General features: G+C 42.9%; 1 protein-coding gene across 1 annotated transcript in view; it reads right to left on the bottom strand.

Annotated features, from left to right (window-relative positions):
• Positions 1-11154, bottom strand: part of LOC115361328 (neural-cadherin-like) — a 77842-nt gene extending 66688 nt beyond the window's left edge. Inside the window, exon 1 of the mRNA XM_030054748.1 lies at positions 10007-11154. Coding sequence (XP_029910608.1) covers positions 10007-11006 — 1000 coding nt within the window. The 5' untranslated portion in view covers positions 11007-11154. The remainder of the gene's footprint in view (positions 1-10006) is intronic.
• Between the last annotated feature and the right edge of the window lie 4956 nt (positions 11155-16110).

Raw genomic sequence — 16110 nt, 5'->3', positions numbered from 1 at the left:
ACTGAGTGATGAGCACCCCTGCCTCATCACCATTTATCACAATATCTGGTATCAAAGCAACATTAACAACAGCAATCCATGATTATCTCTTATATACTTAGTAAATAGAAATAATAATCAACTTTATGCCCCAAATCTATGATGATGCGATACTCATATTAGTTGGATGTAATCTCATATTTATATCTTACAAACGTAATGCATCAAAAGTTGGATTTAGCGGTGTAACTACACAATGATCTCGCAATCAATCAAAATATGATGACAAGCCGAGTGACTCGTTTATGACTCTCAACACATGATTATTCATGGGGTAACAGAACGTTTAGGGACAGATCCTCAATTTAGGGTTTGACAGATGCAGTCAATTTTCAGTCAGAGATATCCATCAAAAGCAACTTAACGAACAGTCATGCAATTAATTATTAAAATTACTCGATTAAACTGCAGCTGCACTGTCGGGGCAGAGAGGGCAGAAGTAATTACAAGTCGATAACTTGTGAGAGGCAACATGCAAAACAGGCTGGCAGTTTTTCAGCACCGTCTAAATGCGGATATGTGCACGGGCATGGACGCAGAGGAATATGCAGGAGTTTGACTTCTTCTGCTCTTTTCCTGTTTCATTCAGAGGAACGGGGGTTAAGAGGACCGCAGTGAACCCTGTGCTCTCAGATCCCGTTCTCGATCCATAGTGTGCGCGCGCCTCTGAGTTTCCAGCGTGGGACCGGCACTTCTAATAACATAGTATCTCTCTCCCATCCTTCTCAGCACATCATAAGACTGTAGAGAACATATGGTCTGATTAGTGCGCAGAATTAAGCCTTGCACTGTTGATGGAGAGACAAAGACAGAGATCCATGGACGTTGAGAGCAGACACAAATTGGCAGTCGGATCACTGTTTAGAGCAAAAAGCAATCGCACACATGCTCTCCCTTTCTCTCTCTCTCTCTCTCACACACACAAACACACACAGACACACACACACTCACACACACTAGTTTGGAGCGGACAAAACAGAAATGTCCGACTACAGATGGGAAGAAAATAGCACTCCAACTGAGATGACAACACAACAAAAGAATGCAAAGCAGGAATAGAATCGGTCTTTTGTTGGTCTGAACAGTGTTTAGCCCTCTGTTTACATGCCTATCAATCTTTCTTTTTATCCGGCTCTCTTTCCTGGCACACACACACACACGCACCCTCACACAAACTCACATGTGTAAATACCCAAATAGCCTGATGAAGACCCTAGTGGTCAAAAACGTTGCACAATACACTCAGTGGGAGCTTTGATATGCATTGTGCAGACATTGTTCCCCTTTCAGTAATATCCAAAAAGCCCATAGAGCCCATGCTTTCACCTAGATGGGGTCCAGCAGCCTGGAGCAGCACTACATTTCCCGTGCATCAAAGACACCTGCTACTGTAATCAGTCATCCTCTGGCTAAGATGAGGTCGTAGTCTCTCTATCTCCCAGAATTTATTAAATAACTGAACCGTGAGATGGACATCATCTTCAAAAGCATTTTATTATCTGAGCTGTGATTCCCTTGGCTTCAACATCATCTTCTTTGATCGCCAGTCAGACTTCGAATGAGCGAATGTCTTTTCCCTTCATGCAAGCGTCTCTTTTGCATAGCAGTCATTTTCATCTTTTCAACAAAAGCCACATTGTTGCTGTGCAAATTGGTGTCGCACAATTACTGCAATTTCTGCTCTTTTCTCCAAAGCAAAGTTCATGGCATGTCAAAACATCTCACTAGGCAACTTGGCCAGCCATGTGATCTTTCCTCCTGCGCTAAAAAATCCTCCTTGTTCACAGTTCACCCGGCAAAACTTTCAAACTTGTCTGTGCCTAGTGTGTTTATCAGTGCCTCCTTGGGCCACCGAGAACTGAGCTGCAACCATTGTTATGCTCAGTTAATTGGACCTTTGGGTACAAAAGGTTGAGAAATTCAAGACAAAATAGATAAATAAACACAAGGCATTGAATTCCCACAGCATATCCTTGTGCCAGCTCCAATTTTCCTTGCTCAGTCTAGCCTATAGGCAGGCCTGTCTGAAGGGCTGATTCATTAGAGTGCTTTAGGACAGTTCTATCAGCACTTCAACTCAATCACACACCTTCCTCTCTGTGAGTTTGTAAACTATCAGCAACAGTCTGTCGCAGTCTATTCCTTGACATATAAATTGTTGTTTAAACCGATGTTTTGTGACTGGGGGCAAAACAGCTCCTGGTTAATCAATAGCACAAAATCAATTCAGTCCTCCGGGGAAATGCCACAGAGAGGCTATGGAGCATGGAGCATGCAAAGGTGAAGCCCAGACAAAAGTTCCAGGTGGATGGGGAACAAAATGACAGGTGTGCAGGAGAACGGGCGTTCCCGTCGCGGAACAATAAACTCTCTGTTGCTGTGTTCATTACAAATCATTCTACAGTTAGACAGAGGCAGCATAAACAATTGCAGCAAATTAAATCAATGTCAACAAAGCCCTCAAACTCAAACCTTTGCCTCCCGCTAAGCTGGTGTCAGTGCATCGTAGATGAGATTTAATAACAGTGAAACCCTCTCAGTTGGTGATGAATTCCCTGTAAAATGTACAAGTTGTATTCATTCATCACACAGGTAGACAGACAGCAGGTTCGCACGGAAGTATTCTGGGATTCTGTGCCTTTGGAGGTCAGCGAGACATTTACCTGACAGCAGCTGCCTCTCTCCAATGTCTGGACTTGACAATGTCTGTGGTAATGGACATCAATAATGCAGACTCTCTGCCTGATAGAACCTCCCTGTCCCCATGACTATGCTCACAGAACTACGCCATATGTGACCTTTTCCACAGCTTTTACCCATCTTTAAGGTGTCACATATACACACAAAGGCATACACATGCACGCACGCACACACACACACAAACTGGCTTAATTGTTTATACAGGTCTTTTGTTCAAGCTGCTCCAACAAGAACGTAGAAGCCCTCGTTCAGAGACACACACAGACACACACACACATACATGCTGCACGCTTATCCCATGCCTCTGGCTGTACCATTTTTGTGTCTGGGAATGGAGGGCTGCCTTGTCCTGCTGTAACCCCGGCATCTAAGCACACACATACTCACTCTTTCACTTACTTTCTCTGCCTCTCTGCCTCTTTCACTCTGCATCTTTCTTTCTTTGTGTGTGTCTCTCTCTCTCTCTGTCTCTGTTATCTTTCTCAAATGTCATTTTTATTTGCCATTTGGATTAAAATGTATAGGAACTAATGGCTGTAGGCCTCACGTCCTTCAGACAAAAACACCAGAGCAGGGGCGTAATTATGGTCTGAAAGGTGGGGGAAGACAGCTTTTATCCATTATGAACTAATAGAAACTAATTTCTAGCATTGGTACACCACCTCACATGGCTCAGGGTAGATGAACCGATGGGGGAAGATGATTCAACTTCTTTGTTTTTTTACTTTTTATAGACATGTTACCTCCATGCTAGCAAGCCATTATTTCCTTTGATCCAGTGGCACTAGCTGGCTACTGTAGTTACCTTCATGTGCAAATTATCAGCCAAATTTCAAAATGTGGTTTATAATCCACATTTAATGAGAAGTAACTGTGGTTAAATGTGGTTTTGGAAGACATCACTAATGCACACTTTCAAACAGCACTGCTAAATAGACATGCTCTTCATAGAAACTTTACAGGCAGCATACATTGTCTGTTCTGTGCAGGTATAAAACTTTGCCGTTTTCAAAAGTGATAAGAGATGTATCCCCGCAGTCCCTGTTGAAAATTGCACCCATGCTTGAGAGCCAGGGTGGAAGGACATGGAACCCTAAGAAGCAAGATGAAACACATCGCAAGTCAAAATGAGCCCACCAAATGTAAACAATCACACATATAACTGGCTCATACTGTACACATAACAACGCAAACTACAAAATGACGGAAATGACAGCACAACTCTTGACATGTGTTCCGTGCTTTCTTGAAAACCACTTTTTAAAAAATATTTACACAATATTCTTTTCCACTAGACATCTTTTGCTTTCTCAGAAGGCCTTGCCAAAAGGCCAGATTATACATTTCCTCTCATCTTCCCTCCATTTGCCCTCAGACAATTTTCAGAAAAATACTAGAACACTGCTTTTTTCTGTTATACAATGGTATATATTTCTCCGTCCGCCTCAGCCCTGTAACCATCCACTCAGCACTGCAGGGTAGAGCACATGCACACCTCATTCCCCCCTCCTTGCACTCTTGCCACCCCAATAGTTTCTCTCTTCTGCCCTCTAACCATCTGACAGTTACATCTCACCGAGCTGACCTCTTATCGGCAGTATACAACTCCCTGCCTCTGATCTGCCTGCCCTTTACTTATCTTCAGTATGCACACACACATACACTCACACACACACACACACACACACACCCAGACATGCATTTACACATACCTTTCATCATACTCATTATTTCCTTTCTCCTTCCCTCTCTCTCTCTCTCTCTCTCTCTCTCTCTCTCTCTTATCCCTGCTAAGCTTTCTCTCCTTTCGCCTCACCATACCTGCTTCATGTTACAGAAATGCACTGTGACCATGCCCTCAGCAGTACAGCTACCCACAACCTTTCTGTGCCCCTAATACAGTAATAGTGTGCTGTATCCCTCTTTAAATATCTGCAAGTCCAGGAGCGCTACCCTCTTTTTTCGCCTTGCTCCTGCTGCCTACTTAATCCCATCTTAAAGAAACTGTAGCGCTCAATCCCCGCTTCCCTCCTACTGGGCATCAGAAACATGCTAGGACAGTGGAAAGAGCAGAAGACTGCAGAGGTGTATGCTCTTCAGACACATTCAGTTCATATCCTGAGAACCGCAGAGCAGAAATCAGCCGCTGCATGCAAGAGATTAAAAGCATGGCATCAGATAAAATAAATCGGAGAATCTGTACTGTAGGGAATCTGGATACAGAAGGGACCATCATAACCATTTACCACATGCGCAGACAGATACACAAATAAATTTACACTTGAGTGTGTGAAACCTTCACTAGCATGTTTGTGCATGCAGCTGCATGAACAGTCACAAGCAAGCACAAAATAAAACACAGTCACCACAGGCGTTCGTTCCTAAATTGAATAAATGCAGACAGCCTTTTGTGGAATTGTTTTCTACTTAAACAAACAGCCCCACAGTCACAAATTACAAATAAAAATGAGATCAGGTCTCTTCTCAATTCATTTCACATCACAAGGGGGAATATGCAAATATAGTGGGGGAAACCAGTAGGAAAAAGGACACTGTATTAAAGACAGCATGAGGCAAGACATTATGAGAGAAAGAGAGTGGGGGAGAGAGAGAGAGAGAGAGAGAGAGAGAGAGAGAGAGAGAGAGAGAGAGAGAGAGAGAGGTTTTCTGACACATCAGGCTGAGTCGAGGTGATTACCACAAGCTGAATGCCATCCTGCCCACAGATACAGAAAGGAGGGAGAAACCACTCCAATATTCCCCACTCCAACTCACAAAGGATTGCACCACTTACTCAATACTTCTCCTAACCCATCCGATACCATTAACAGATTTTTGCTCAGGTGCAGAGAAAGGGAGTCTTCCGGGGGGACAACCAAAAGCAAAATTCCACTCCAATACAAATCTGAGCCGATGTTCTCTGCTGGGGCAACAAAATCCTTTTCCAGAAAGAACTGTGCAGGTCCCTCAGTCCCTCTCCTCCAAAACAACACCACCTAGCCAGTTTCTGTGAATCCTGAGTCATGGCCTAGTTCCATTGCTTTTACCATTGTTCTTGTGCTTTGATAAACACAGACTATGGCAAAAAGTACCACTACATTATCTCTAGCATTTTTCACTGCACCAAGGAAGACAAACATCTCTCCAACAACACCAGCATGGGTATACTAGTGTGTATGCATGTGTGTGTGTGTGTGTGTGTGTGTGTGTGTGTGTGTGTGTGTGATTGTGTTGGAGGCGGTGGGTAACAGGGGGCCCAAAATTGACTAAATTTGATGCATATAGGAGTGGGGAGCCCAGACAACAATCATATAGTGCATAGTCATTTATTTTTGTTTATGTGTTACAGTTGCTGGTGGGTGGCATGATAATATGATGTTTAAAATTTCATTTTAGAAAATAATACTGCAATTACCAGCTAATATATCATTTGTTACTTGTGTTATCATCCACTTTAAATAGCAGAGTGAAGTAGAATTATCCAAATATGATATCCTATACTCATATCCTAATTGGTTTTCATCACAATTAGTGGTTTTCTTCCCACAATGACATAGCTGAGATAATAAACGGAGCAAAACCGGACTTTGAGGTGTATCAAATCACAGGTCCAAGAAGGTAATTTATATTTTTTTACTTTCAAAAATGAGTATTTTTTTTGTTTGTTGGTTTCATTTTTTTTTTTTTTTTTTTTTAAGGAATGAATCAAGTACTCGTACAAATGTGCAAACTGCATAATCTTAGAGTAAATATGTTCATTAAACAGTGAATGTCAGCAGAAAATGCCAGTCACAGTGATGAATAATTAAACTAGATCTGGGTATCAACAGTGAAGTAATTAAAGGGCTATTGGCTTCATGGGGTTATGGTCAATCTGTTATAGGTGATTTTAAATCACATGCTTGTTTGTGAGACGTAAGCATGTTTTGGTGTATGTCCATACTCTCTATGCATGGATGATAAACTGCATTTCCAATGTTTCCCATACATAGAGAACTGCCCCCTCCCTGCTTAAATGCATGTTTTCTTCCAAGAGTTTAAATGGCAAATGTCAATGGGGTATGAGTCTGGAACTTCCACAGACCTACAAAACTAATTTTAGTGGCACATACCTAACAGAAGGAGCCCCCCCACACACACACACATACACACACCTTTCCATTTAGTAGCACCCAAGGGAATAGCGACTGTCACACATTGAGAGAACAAATGAGAGCACCAATGTTATTAAATGCCTCGCAACTACAGAGTGTTGGACAAAGGAAATGTCATTCGGCACCACGTTGGTTTCAATCATTTCAATATGTCCTTAACTACAAGCCTCCCAAACACGCAGCTCACCTGCTATCATGAAAACACAATTATGGTTAAAAAAAACAAAAAAAAAAAACAGATGCAAGTTGTATTTTTTGACTGTCTTTATAAAACACACTGCTGACAAAAAAAAGTCAACAGAGCAGATGCATACAGGGACAGAGAGACAGAAAGAGGCAGTGCGAGACAAGCTGGTGTTCACAGTGAGACATCAGAGGTATAGGTGTGTGTGTGTGTGTGTGTGTGGGAATTAAAAAGGTGAAATAACACTACTAGAAAAAGGGTTATGTATTCTTTCAAATATTTTCAATGGACAAATATATAACACCATCCCTATGTGCTGTTACACTGTCATTCTGTGGGAAACACTGATACCCTTTCCCTGCAGGTAAGCTAAACACTGAGCATAGTGACAGCATGCTCTCAGTGCTGTTGGACCCCGATTCATTGTAAATACAGGTAAATATACATATTTCAGTTTGCTCAACTACAGCCTAACATTGAATTTATTCAACATTTATACTTCTTCAGCATTGATGAATATAAATGAATGAAAGAAGGCCTAGTGTCTGTCATGTCTTAGAAACACTGGAACAGAAAATGGGCTTCTGGTAAATGCAGCATACAGGTAGGTACGTGCTCCCAGAGTGAGGGTGGAGTGTACTTTGAGGGCGATGTGGTGTTGCTACTGCATTATCTGTAGTGTGCCAGAATAATTTATCAAAGATATCTAAGTGTCAAACTTGACTTTTTTTTTAATCTCCATTTCAATAGCACAAATGACATCTCTTGTGATGGCTCTAATCAGAACGCTGTGCCCACAGACAAAACTTATTAACATGAGAAAGCCTTGCACCACTGTGATTAGCATTTCACGCCCACATTAACCAGTTAATGAACGTGCTCTGTGAGCATTTGGTAAATCTGCTGTGCACAGTCAATATGCACATTTACCTTTTCTCCCCAGTCACTTGAAGTAGATGGAAAATACTTTCTAGGAGGCTGTGCAATAAACAGTTATCTATGAGGCCTTGTAACAATCTCCCAATAAGAAAATCATATATAAGCTTTGCTGAATGGAATGATTATCATTATGATCATTTGTTGTGGTATACTACTGGTATAAATGTTATTTAGAAGAGGAAAAAGAAGAGGAGCAGAGGGTAGACATTTATCAGCACTGGTCCTTTAGTGTTTTGTGATTTTGAGTCAATGTATATGAGGAATGTACTAAATATCCGTAGTCAGATTAATATGCAGTCGATGTTGCTGATTTTGCATGCTACTGTAAGTCTGAACAACTGTAGGTAGACTTTTACCTGACGATGCTTTCTGTCTGGCACTCAGCAGGTGACGGTCAGCACCATGGACAGCTCTACGCTAGCGGGAGTTCACAGGAGTAAAATGGGTAGAGACAATGCAACACCAAGGGGTCTTATTAAAATTGTTGTTATGGCAAACATACCTGGGAAAGTCAATTTCAGTGTGCCTCAGTAGTGCCACGTAATCTCATACACAAACACCTACGCACCGACACACACACACACACACACACACACACATAAAGACTCTCTCTCATCCTTTTTTCTGTCTGCTTCTGTCTCTCTGAGACCACATATTCATTGCAAAACCCACATGCAATGGTAGTAGGCCAATTCCAGTGGGAGAAGATTAGGGTAAATCCCACAAAACCAGCTAAAATGGACTCCATCATTCAAAGAGCCATGTATGGGAGGATTGGGACAGAGACAAGGAGAAGAAAGGCCCGCCCTCGTAGACTCGAGTCAGGATTCTGTCTGGAAAGCTATATTCACCGGATAAAGGACATGCCATGCCTTTGATCAGGAGAGGAGAGTTTGGCAGGTGAGAGGGAAAATGGAGGAAGGTATCTGAATATCTGTCAGGCTAGAGCGGCTTATTTCTATTATGCATCTATGAACAATGATAGAATGCAAGACTATTTTTGCTCATTCTGAAAAACCTCCACATACTTCTTCACCAAAATGTGCCCAAATCAGGCATGCAATTACAATTTAGAACGTGCTGTGCAATGTAACAGCAGCAGGCTATTCAAACAGAGGCATAGCATAGTTTCCTGCATGCTGTGCTGCACAATTACAGAGCAAATCATTTAGATTCTGAGCCACAAATGTTTCCTTGCAGGATACTGTGAATTTAACTTCTGAGGGAACAAAACAAAACTAAAATAACAGATACACAAAGTTTCACTCTTCCTCCAAGAAACCGAGACGCTGCCTGACTGTGGCAGCAGCACTTCAAATCCCTGGGACTAGGGAGTGAATGAGAGGAGGATTAGAGGGCTAATGCCAGTAGATGAGAGAGAGAGGGTCGTGGTGGTTTGGCACTCTGCAAGGATTAGCACTGAAAACAACTTCACAGTCACAAACCATGTCAATCAGTGCCATAATTCATCCAGTTCACAAAGACCCTAAATATATATTGAGGAGATCATCATGTGCCTCCCTTGAATAATGTTCATCCATAATTGAAACATCTTGCCAAAGTGCTAAAATCATAATAAATCTCAGCACTATTGGGATAGCTGAAAAATGACTCCAAGCAATGATGTAATATTGATGTGCAAGGTTTAAGGATAATATTTCAGGTATGTGGATGACAGATGATAATGATGCACACCTGTTGAATGAGTCTGTGCTGCAGGGACATTGACAGCTCAGTGGTGATATAATGTCAGGCCTTTTGGGGGTGGGGGTGGGTGGGGGGGGTGAGCTCTGCTGGTGAAGGGTGAGCTGTCCAGATGGCGGCACAGTTTTGCCATATCATGCATGTAATAGCAGCATTTCATTAAAATAGGGCACAATGCAAATAATTCCCAGGGAGGAGGGTGGGAGGAGGAAAAGGAGTAGGGTAGGAGGGGAGGGGGTACATGACTTCACTTAAGTGTGTATTAATAGTGGAATGGGCTACACACCTCGTTTATCCTGAATCTTAACTGTGAGCTCCACGAATGGCTCTGTCTCCCTATCCAAACGCCTGGCTATCGTGATATCTCCATTGTCGCGCCCCACAGTGACCGGGGAGCTCTCTGACTCCGGGTAAATCAGCTCGAAGGTGGCTGACTGAAACCTGGTGGGACTCAGGCTCGTTACCACCGAGCCAATGCTGGCGTCTTCAGACACGTTGAGGGAGACCACGGTGCCAGGGTCCAGCAATGCCCTCGGCGACCGTCCTGCCCTTCCTGACTCCCCTAATTCAGCAGGACGCATTGCCCACCTTTGTGGAGTGATGGTAACAACTAAACCTTTACTGGTCAGAGGGGGCCACCCGTGGTCTCTTACAAAAACATAGAATTGGACTTTAGAGGGGAGCCCCAGGATAGAGTCAACCAGCAAAACGTCACCTGTTTTCGGGACAACATAAAAACTGCCATTTTTGGGGATGGAAATGTATGTCAACTCTGCGTTCTTTCCGCTGTCTGCGTCGTCAGCCTCCAGCCTATAAATCACACTACGGAGAGGAGTGGTGTCGTCCAAAGTTATGTGAACGGTGTCTGCACTGCGAAAAGTGGGTTCGTGATCGTTGGTGTCCAAAACGTCCACTTTTACCGACGCAACCTCGAAGACGACAGGCTCTGTTTCGCAGGTCTGGCAACATAAACCTAGACTCAGTAGGTATTCTGAGTGAGCCTCTCGGTCCAAAACCCGGGAAGTTTTCAGTAATATATTTCCCCGCTTGTGGTGGGCGAAGACGCGGAAATCTTCGCTGCCGTTTCCATACAGTTTCAAGTGCATCCCGGACTCTGGGCACCATTTTTGCGCGTTGATGCGCCTCACCGGAATGCTGAGTCCGTTTACTTTAGACGCCGTCGGAGAGTTCTCAAAAACATGCCCGTGAAAGAAAGGCAATCGCTCCTCCGTTTTATATCCAAAAGCCAGTGTGAGAAGGCAGCATAGCAAAACACCCCAAATCATGTTGGTGACAAGTTGTGTAGCCTTCCTCCGAATGGCTCAGGAGTTTTGACAGCAAATCATTGGGGAGGAAAACAAAGCAAAAACTTAAAAAGACATTTCCCACATACTGTATCCACGACGTTATCCCTTCAGGTGACAACTCTGAACTTTAACCTCTTTCATCCTGTGAGATCCGTCGTTTGGCTCCATTCAGCGCCGCTGCGTGCAGGCAGTCCACGGCGCTGCAGGCAGTTGGCTGTTTTCGTACCCAGCGTTCAGCACCAGAGCACCGGACAGCGCCAAGCGCGGGGGCGTGGCGCGCGGGGACGGAGATCCTCGGAGAACCAACCCCACCCCGTGTGGTGGTCAGAGGGGTCCCTGCCTCACACCAAACCCCTCCGCTCTGCCTGAGCCGAGTGTGAACGCAGCAACAGCTTCTCCAGCTGCGGGAGACTTTCTGCTTCAAATCCGCTCTCAGCATAAAGAAACGGTGATAGAGCCAAAATCACTCGTCCATTTTTTTTTTCCTTTTTTTTTTTTTTTATTTTTTTAATTTTTTATCCAGGGAGAGTCAAGTGAGCACAGATGCTCTTCTAGCTCTTCTTCATAGTTGCATGTATTCACATAAGAAATGCCCAATGCGACCCCTCCTACTCCACGGAAAAAAACTGGGAGTGAAGTGCCTTGCTCAAAGGCACTCCTACCGCAGTGGCTGAGGGAGGTACTCTTCCCACCCACATTTTCCCTGCCTGTCTGGGGAATTAAACTGCTTTGCTAACCTTTAGGCTAATACAGTCATATGCAATTTGTTCCATAATCACACTGGATATGTTTTATTCACAGGATGTAGAAAATACGAACAATGCAGAGAACACAACAACATGAAAAAAGGAAGAAAAACAGTCAAACAGTTGCCTGAAACCTCAAACTGAAAGCCCCATGATTTGGTCTGTTAAGCTGTGTAAACATCATGCTATCGGAGCGTGAGACAGCCTACGCTGAGCAGCCCTGTGTATCTGTGCTGCAGGTGTTGTATGTTCAGCAGAGTGTTCAAAATGAACATTGCCACCCTGACTGCTCTTCCTCTCCCCTCCCACTCTGCTAGCGTGCCAAGCACCATGTGCACTCTTAACAACCTTATCTGTGGTGGCCTACTGATCCTCACAGTCTGCCCACTTCCGATTCCCCTCACCTCTCAGTCTGTGACAAGTCAAAATGTTAAATATTACATGGGCTGAAATACTTTTAGTTGTCAGGAAGATAAGGGAGTAATGGATTCTGCAGGGTAGAGAACACTGATATACTGTCGACTGAGTTTATCACTCATGTCACATTATTTTTCCTTTACTTTAGGCACACGTGGATCAGTGCTCACTGCACTGGAGTGTGTTGTTACGCCACATTACTTTCTTCTGCTCATACATCTACATTCACTTTGAAACTTCATCAAAACTCCCGCTGTCAGACATCCTTATCAATTTGAAGCCGCAATCCACCACTGCAAATTTAGCTGAATTCACTGTCTGCAGAAAACTCTTCTTCTCAGGCAATAACTTTGGTAAGTGGCAGTGAACTCCAGACAATTTTGAATCAAGGCATGCAGCAGGAGCACATTATTCATATTGGAATAGATAGCTGTATTCTTTTATTTGGCATATACTGCAGGCTGTGTCAACTGGACACAGCTGAGCAAGCCTGCACTTGCTAGTGTTTTTACAATCTCAGACCTAAGAAGCAAATGGCATAATATGTCAAGTAAAAGAACCTTGCCTCACAATATAGAAGAAAGCCATTTAAAGTGAAATGCCTTATAATGTAAAACAAAGGTACAATGTAGGAAATGAACCAAAAAATGGAAACTGAACACCGGTATTTTCTTTTTAGCTGAAACCAAGATATCTTTAAGTGTCTGAATGAATCTGTGTGCCAACTTTAGTCTCATATTCAGCTGCATTTTTAAAGGACACTCTGCCCTACTCTGCTCTACTGTACCATGTAACTTCACTTTGAACTTCATAAGTGCTTACTGAATGCAAATCAAATCCTGACTTTTATCATGTTGTTTCACATGGTGAAATTAACCGTGACTGCCAGCATGAGAGATAGCGGCAAGTGTTAATTCAATCATTGGTCCAGGCCATACACGAGTGAGAGGAATAGTTTACTTGAGGGGTGCAGCAGTTCTGTCTGTCGAGATGAAAAGCCAACATACACCACATAAAAACAACAAAGCTGTAATGAATAAAAATGTGAAACCTTTTCATCATCCCTCTTTTCCAACAGATAACTAAGAGCTGCAGGGCATTAAGGAAAAAAAATCAGCAGCCAACGAACATTAGAAAGCTTCATGCTTACTTAATGAATAATTGACCAAATCCATTCCCTTCACTCAAACAGGAGCAAGCGAAGCTTCTCAAAGGCAAAGGTAGTAGCCTTGGCTGCACTTAAAACTTTCTTACCTTTGTTTCTACATTCCTCAGAGACAAGGGGTGGTGGGATGTGAGGGGAGGGGGGTGGGCCTCTTGGTGTAAGTTGTCAGTTCTCTATGTTGTAAGTTCTCCAACCTTTTTCCTGTAAAAAAAAAAAAAAAAAATGAAGTAAAGAAGAAAATGATGGACAGTAATGTTAAGGGGATTCTTTGGGGCCGACATGAATTAATAGTTAAAGCCTCAGTGTAAGCTGGGTCTTTAAAATGTCTCAAAACAGCCTCTTCAGCAGAAGTCAATGAAATAATTGTCTGAAACAGGCAGGTGTATTAAAGAATGACAGGGAAATTAAAATGGATGACTAAGCATCCGGCTCTTTGGTTGCTATTCATCTGTGAACATTTATAGTGAACATTTATGGATGCCCTGCCCTGCACGCTCCCCTGGAAGAGCCATTTCTGGAAACACCATGAAACCAATGGCAGCGGCTCTGTAGTGCAGTTCACTGTAGCATTCCTGTGTATATGCCCCCCCCAGGACATTTTCCCTGAACAAAGCCTGAAGGCAAAAAGCAGTTAGAGGAGCTGGATAAATATAAAGACATTTCCCTCATGTATTAGGTACAGCTAATTAGATTTGATCTGTGAGCCCCTTAAGGCTTCCACCACCTACTGTACTATTTAAGTGAAGCTGTAGCAACCATCACTGTGTATTAATATGGATATTAATTATGGAGCAATGTGTGCAACCAGGTTTAGTCTTTACCTCCGTCAATAATTGTGCAGTGGAGTTACCATGAGGTTGTTCAAAACGTCAATTATGCACAATAGTACCAGAAAAGGCAGGCCATCTAATTACTGTGTCACTTCAGTCTTTGCTGCTTGCAATGCAACAGCCCGCAGTAGCTGACATTTGTTCATTGAAAGACTCCCTAAGTATAATAAAACGAGAACAATATTAGCCACCATGAAAGAATAGGCCAAAAATAATTTCTATGATTTATGCGTGGCCTGCTGTTCTGATGGAAATAAAACCTGCATCTTCAGGGCCACATCTTCTCCGAGGAAAGCTTTTATAATATCTACATTCTGATTAGAGGAGCCTCTGGCTGCCTCAGTGATTAGCACACTCAGAGATGATCATTGATTTGAAGAGTATCTTGTTCGAGCCCTGAAGAATCATGACTATCTATTAGCACATTAAAAGATTTCTCACATCAACAAAAGACACAGGAGACAGTCACTGAGAAATAACAGAGAATGAAAATGAGCACCGTGTCTTGCGCAGACAAAATAAAAGGTCAGATTTGTTAAGGAGGCAGTTGTGATCTCCTTTTTGAACTGGAGCGTTTCAGAGAGAGGGTGAATATTACCTGATACACAAAAACAACTCCTTAATTCATTTGTCACTACAGGGAGAGTTAATTATTCCACCAAGCCCCAACCATTAGGCAGGTCTCCATTACCAGTTCATTCAAGGCTGTGGACTAATAAGGTAAATTCATTGGTGTGCTGTTTATGAGACTGAGCGAATCATGATAAAGCCTTCTGGGGGAAAATGGAAAATGTATAGTGGGCTTGCTGAATGGAGCAGATTCATTTTCTCACACTTGGTGGTCCTGCAGCATATCCCACATATCTGATACGCTCAAAGGGCCAGCGGTCTGATCAGCATTATTCTTATAGACTTATTCACACTCATTAGCTCCTATTTTGTCATTTCCTTCCCGTGGAAATCAGCCTGCCTTGTTGGTGATAGCTCAGTGTCAGTGAGATTAAAATAGGTCATATTAATTTTATTTTTTTTACTCTCTCTCTCTCTCTCTCTCTCTCTCTCTCTCTCTCTCTCTCTCTTTCCTATAGGCCTACAGCTCTAATTTCTGTAAACTCTACTGCTTGTTTGCCTGGGCTTCAGTTAAGTGGTCCCCTATAGCTGTCTCCTGATATAAAGTGCAGCCTAAAGTGGACGCTTTGCTCGTAGATCTAAAAGCGCAGGCAAAGGGCCTCAGTCCATCTCTCCTGTCCAGCAGCTTTATTTAGCAGCTCCATTTAAGCGTTTGTTTTCTTGCAGCATCAGTCATATACAGCCTAATGGGGCAAATGTTTTTGCATTCACTGTTGCCGTCATTGCAGAAAAATAAATTTAGGAAATAAGTCAGAAAATGTTTGGCAATATGACTCAAAATGGCCTGTATCTGCCTCTGTCTGCAAATATATCAAATGCACGGCAAGCTGTGTTTTCTAGAAAAATGTCACCCACATTCACACATATATATATTTTGGTATCCTAGGAGGCTATCTGTTAAATCATAACTCCAGTCTGAGAGACATGCATAATGTTTATGTTTCTATTTGGGTGGAGATGACTCACTGGATTATTAACAATATAGCCAAAACCCTTAGAGCAATGCAGGGATTTTTTTTTTTTTTTTTTTTTTTTTTTAGAAAATCACTCATCTTCCATCTTACCAACCTGCCAGATGTCAAGGAAGCAGTCGCATTTCTCCAAACCCTCCATCACTGTTGCTGGTGGCGCCACCGTGCGCTGCCCGGCCAGTGTGGAAGGTCTCTGACGCCCTCATCTGTCTGCTCAGGGGATTACAGCGGTGTAAATAACAGCAGTCTAATTCTCCAGGGTTATAGTGAGCTAGATCCTAAATTGGTGGAAGGAAGTAGCCCTGACTTTAAAACTGCCACAAA

This window comes from Myripristis murdjan, chromosome 6 (assembly GCF_902150065.1).
Source record: "Myripristis murdjan chromosome 6, fMyrMur1.1, whole genome shotgun sequence".
NCBI lineage: Eukaryota > Metazoa > Chordata > Actinopteri > Holocentriformes > Holocentridae > Myripristis > Myripristis murdjan.
The sequence above is the reverse complement of the archived record's forward strand: the minus strand, read 5'-3'. Positions and strand labels throughout refer to the sequence as shown.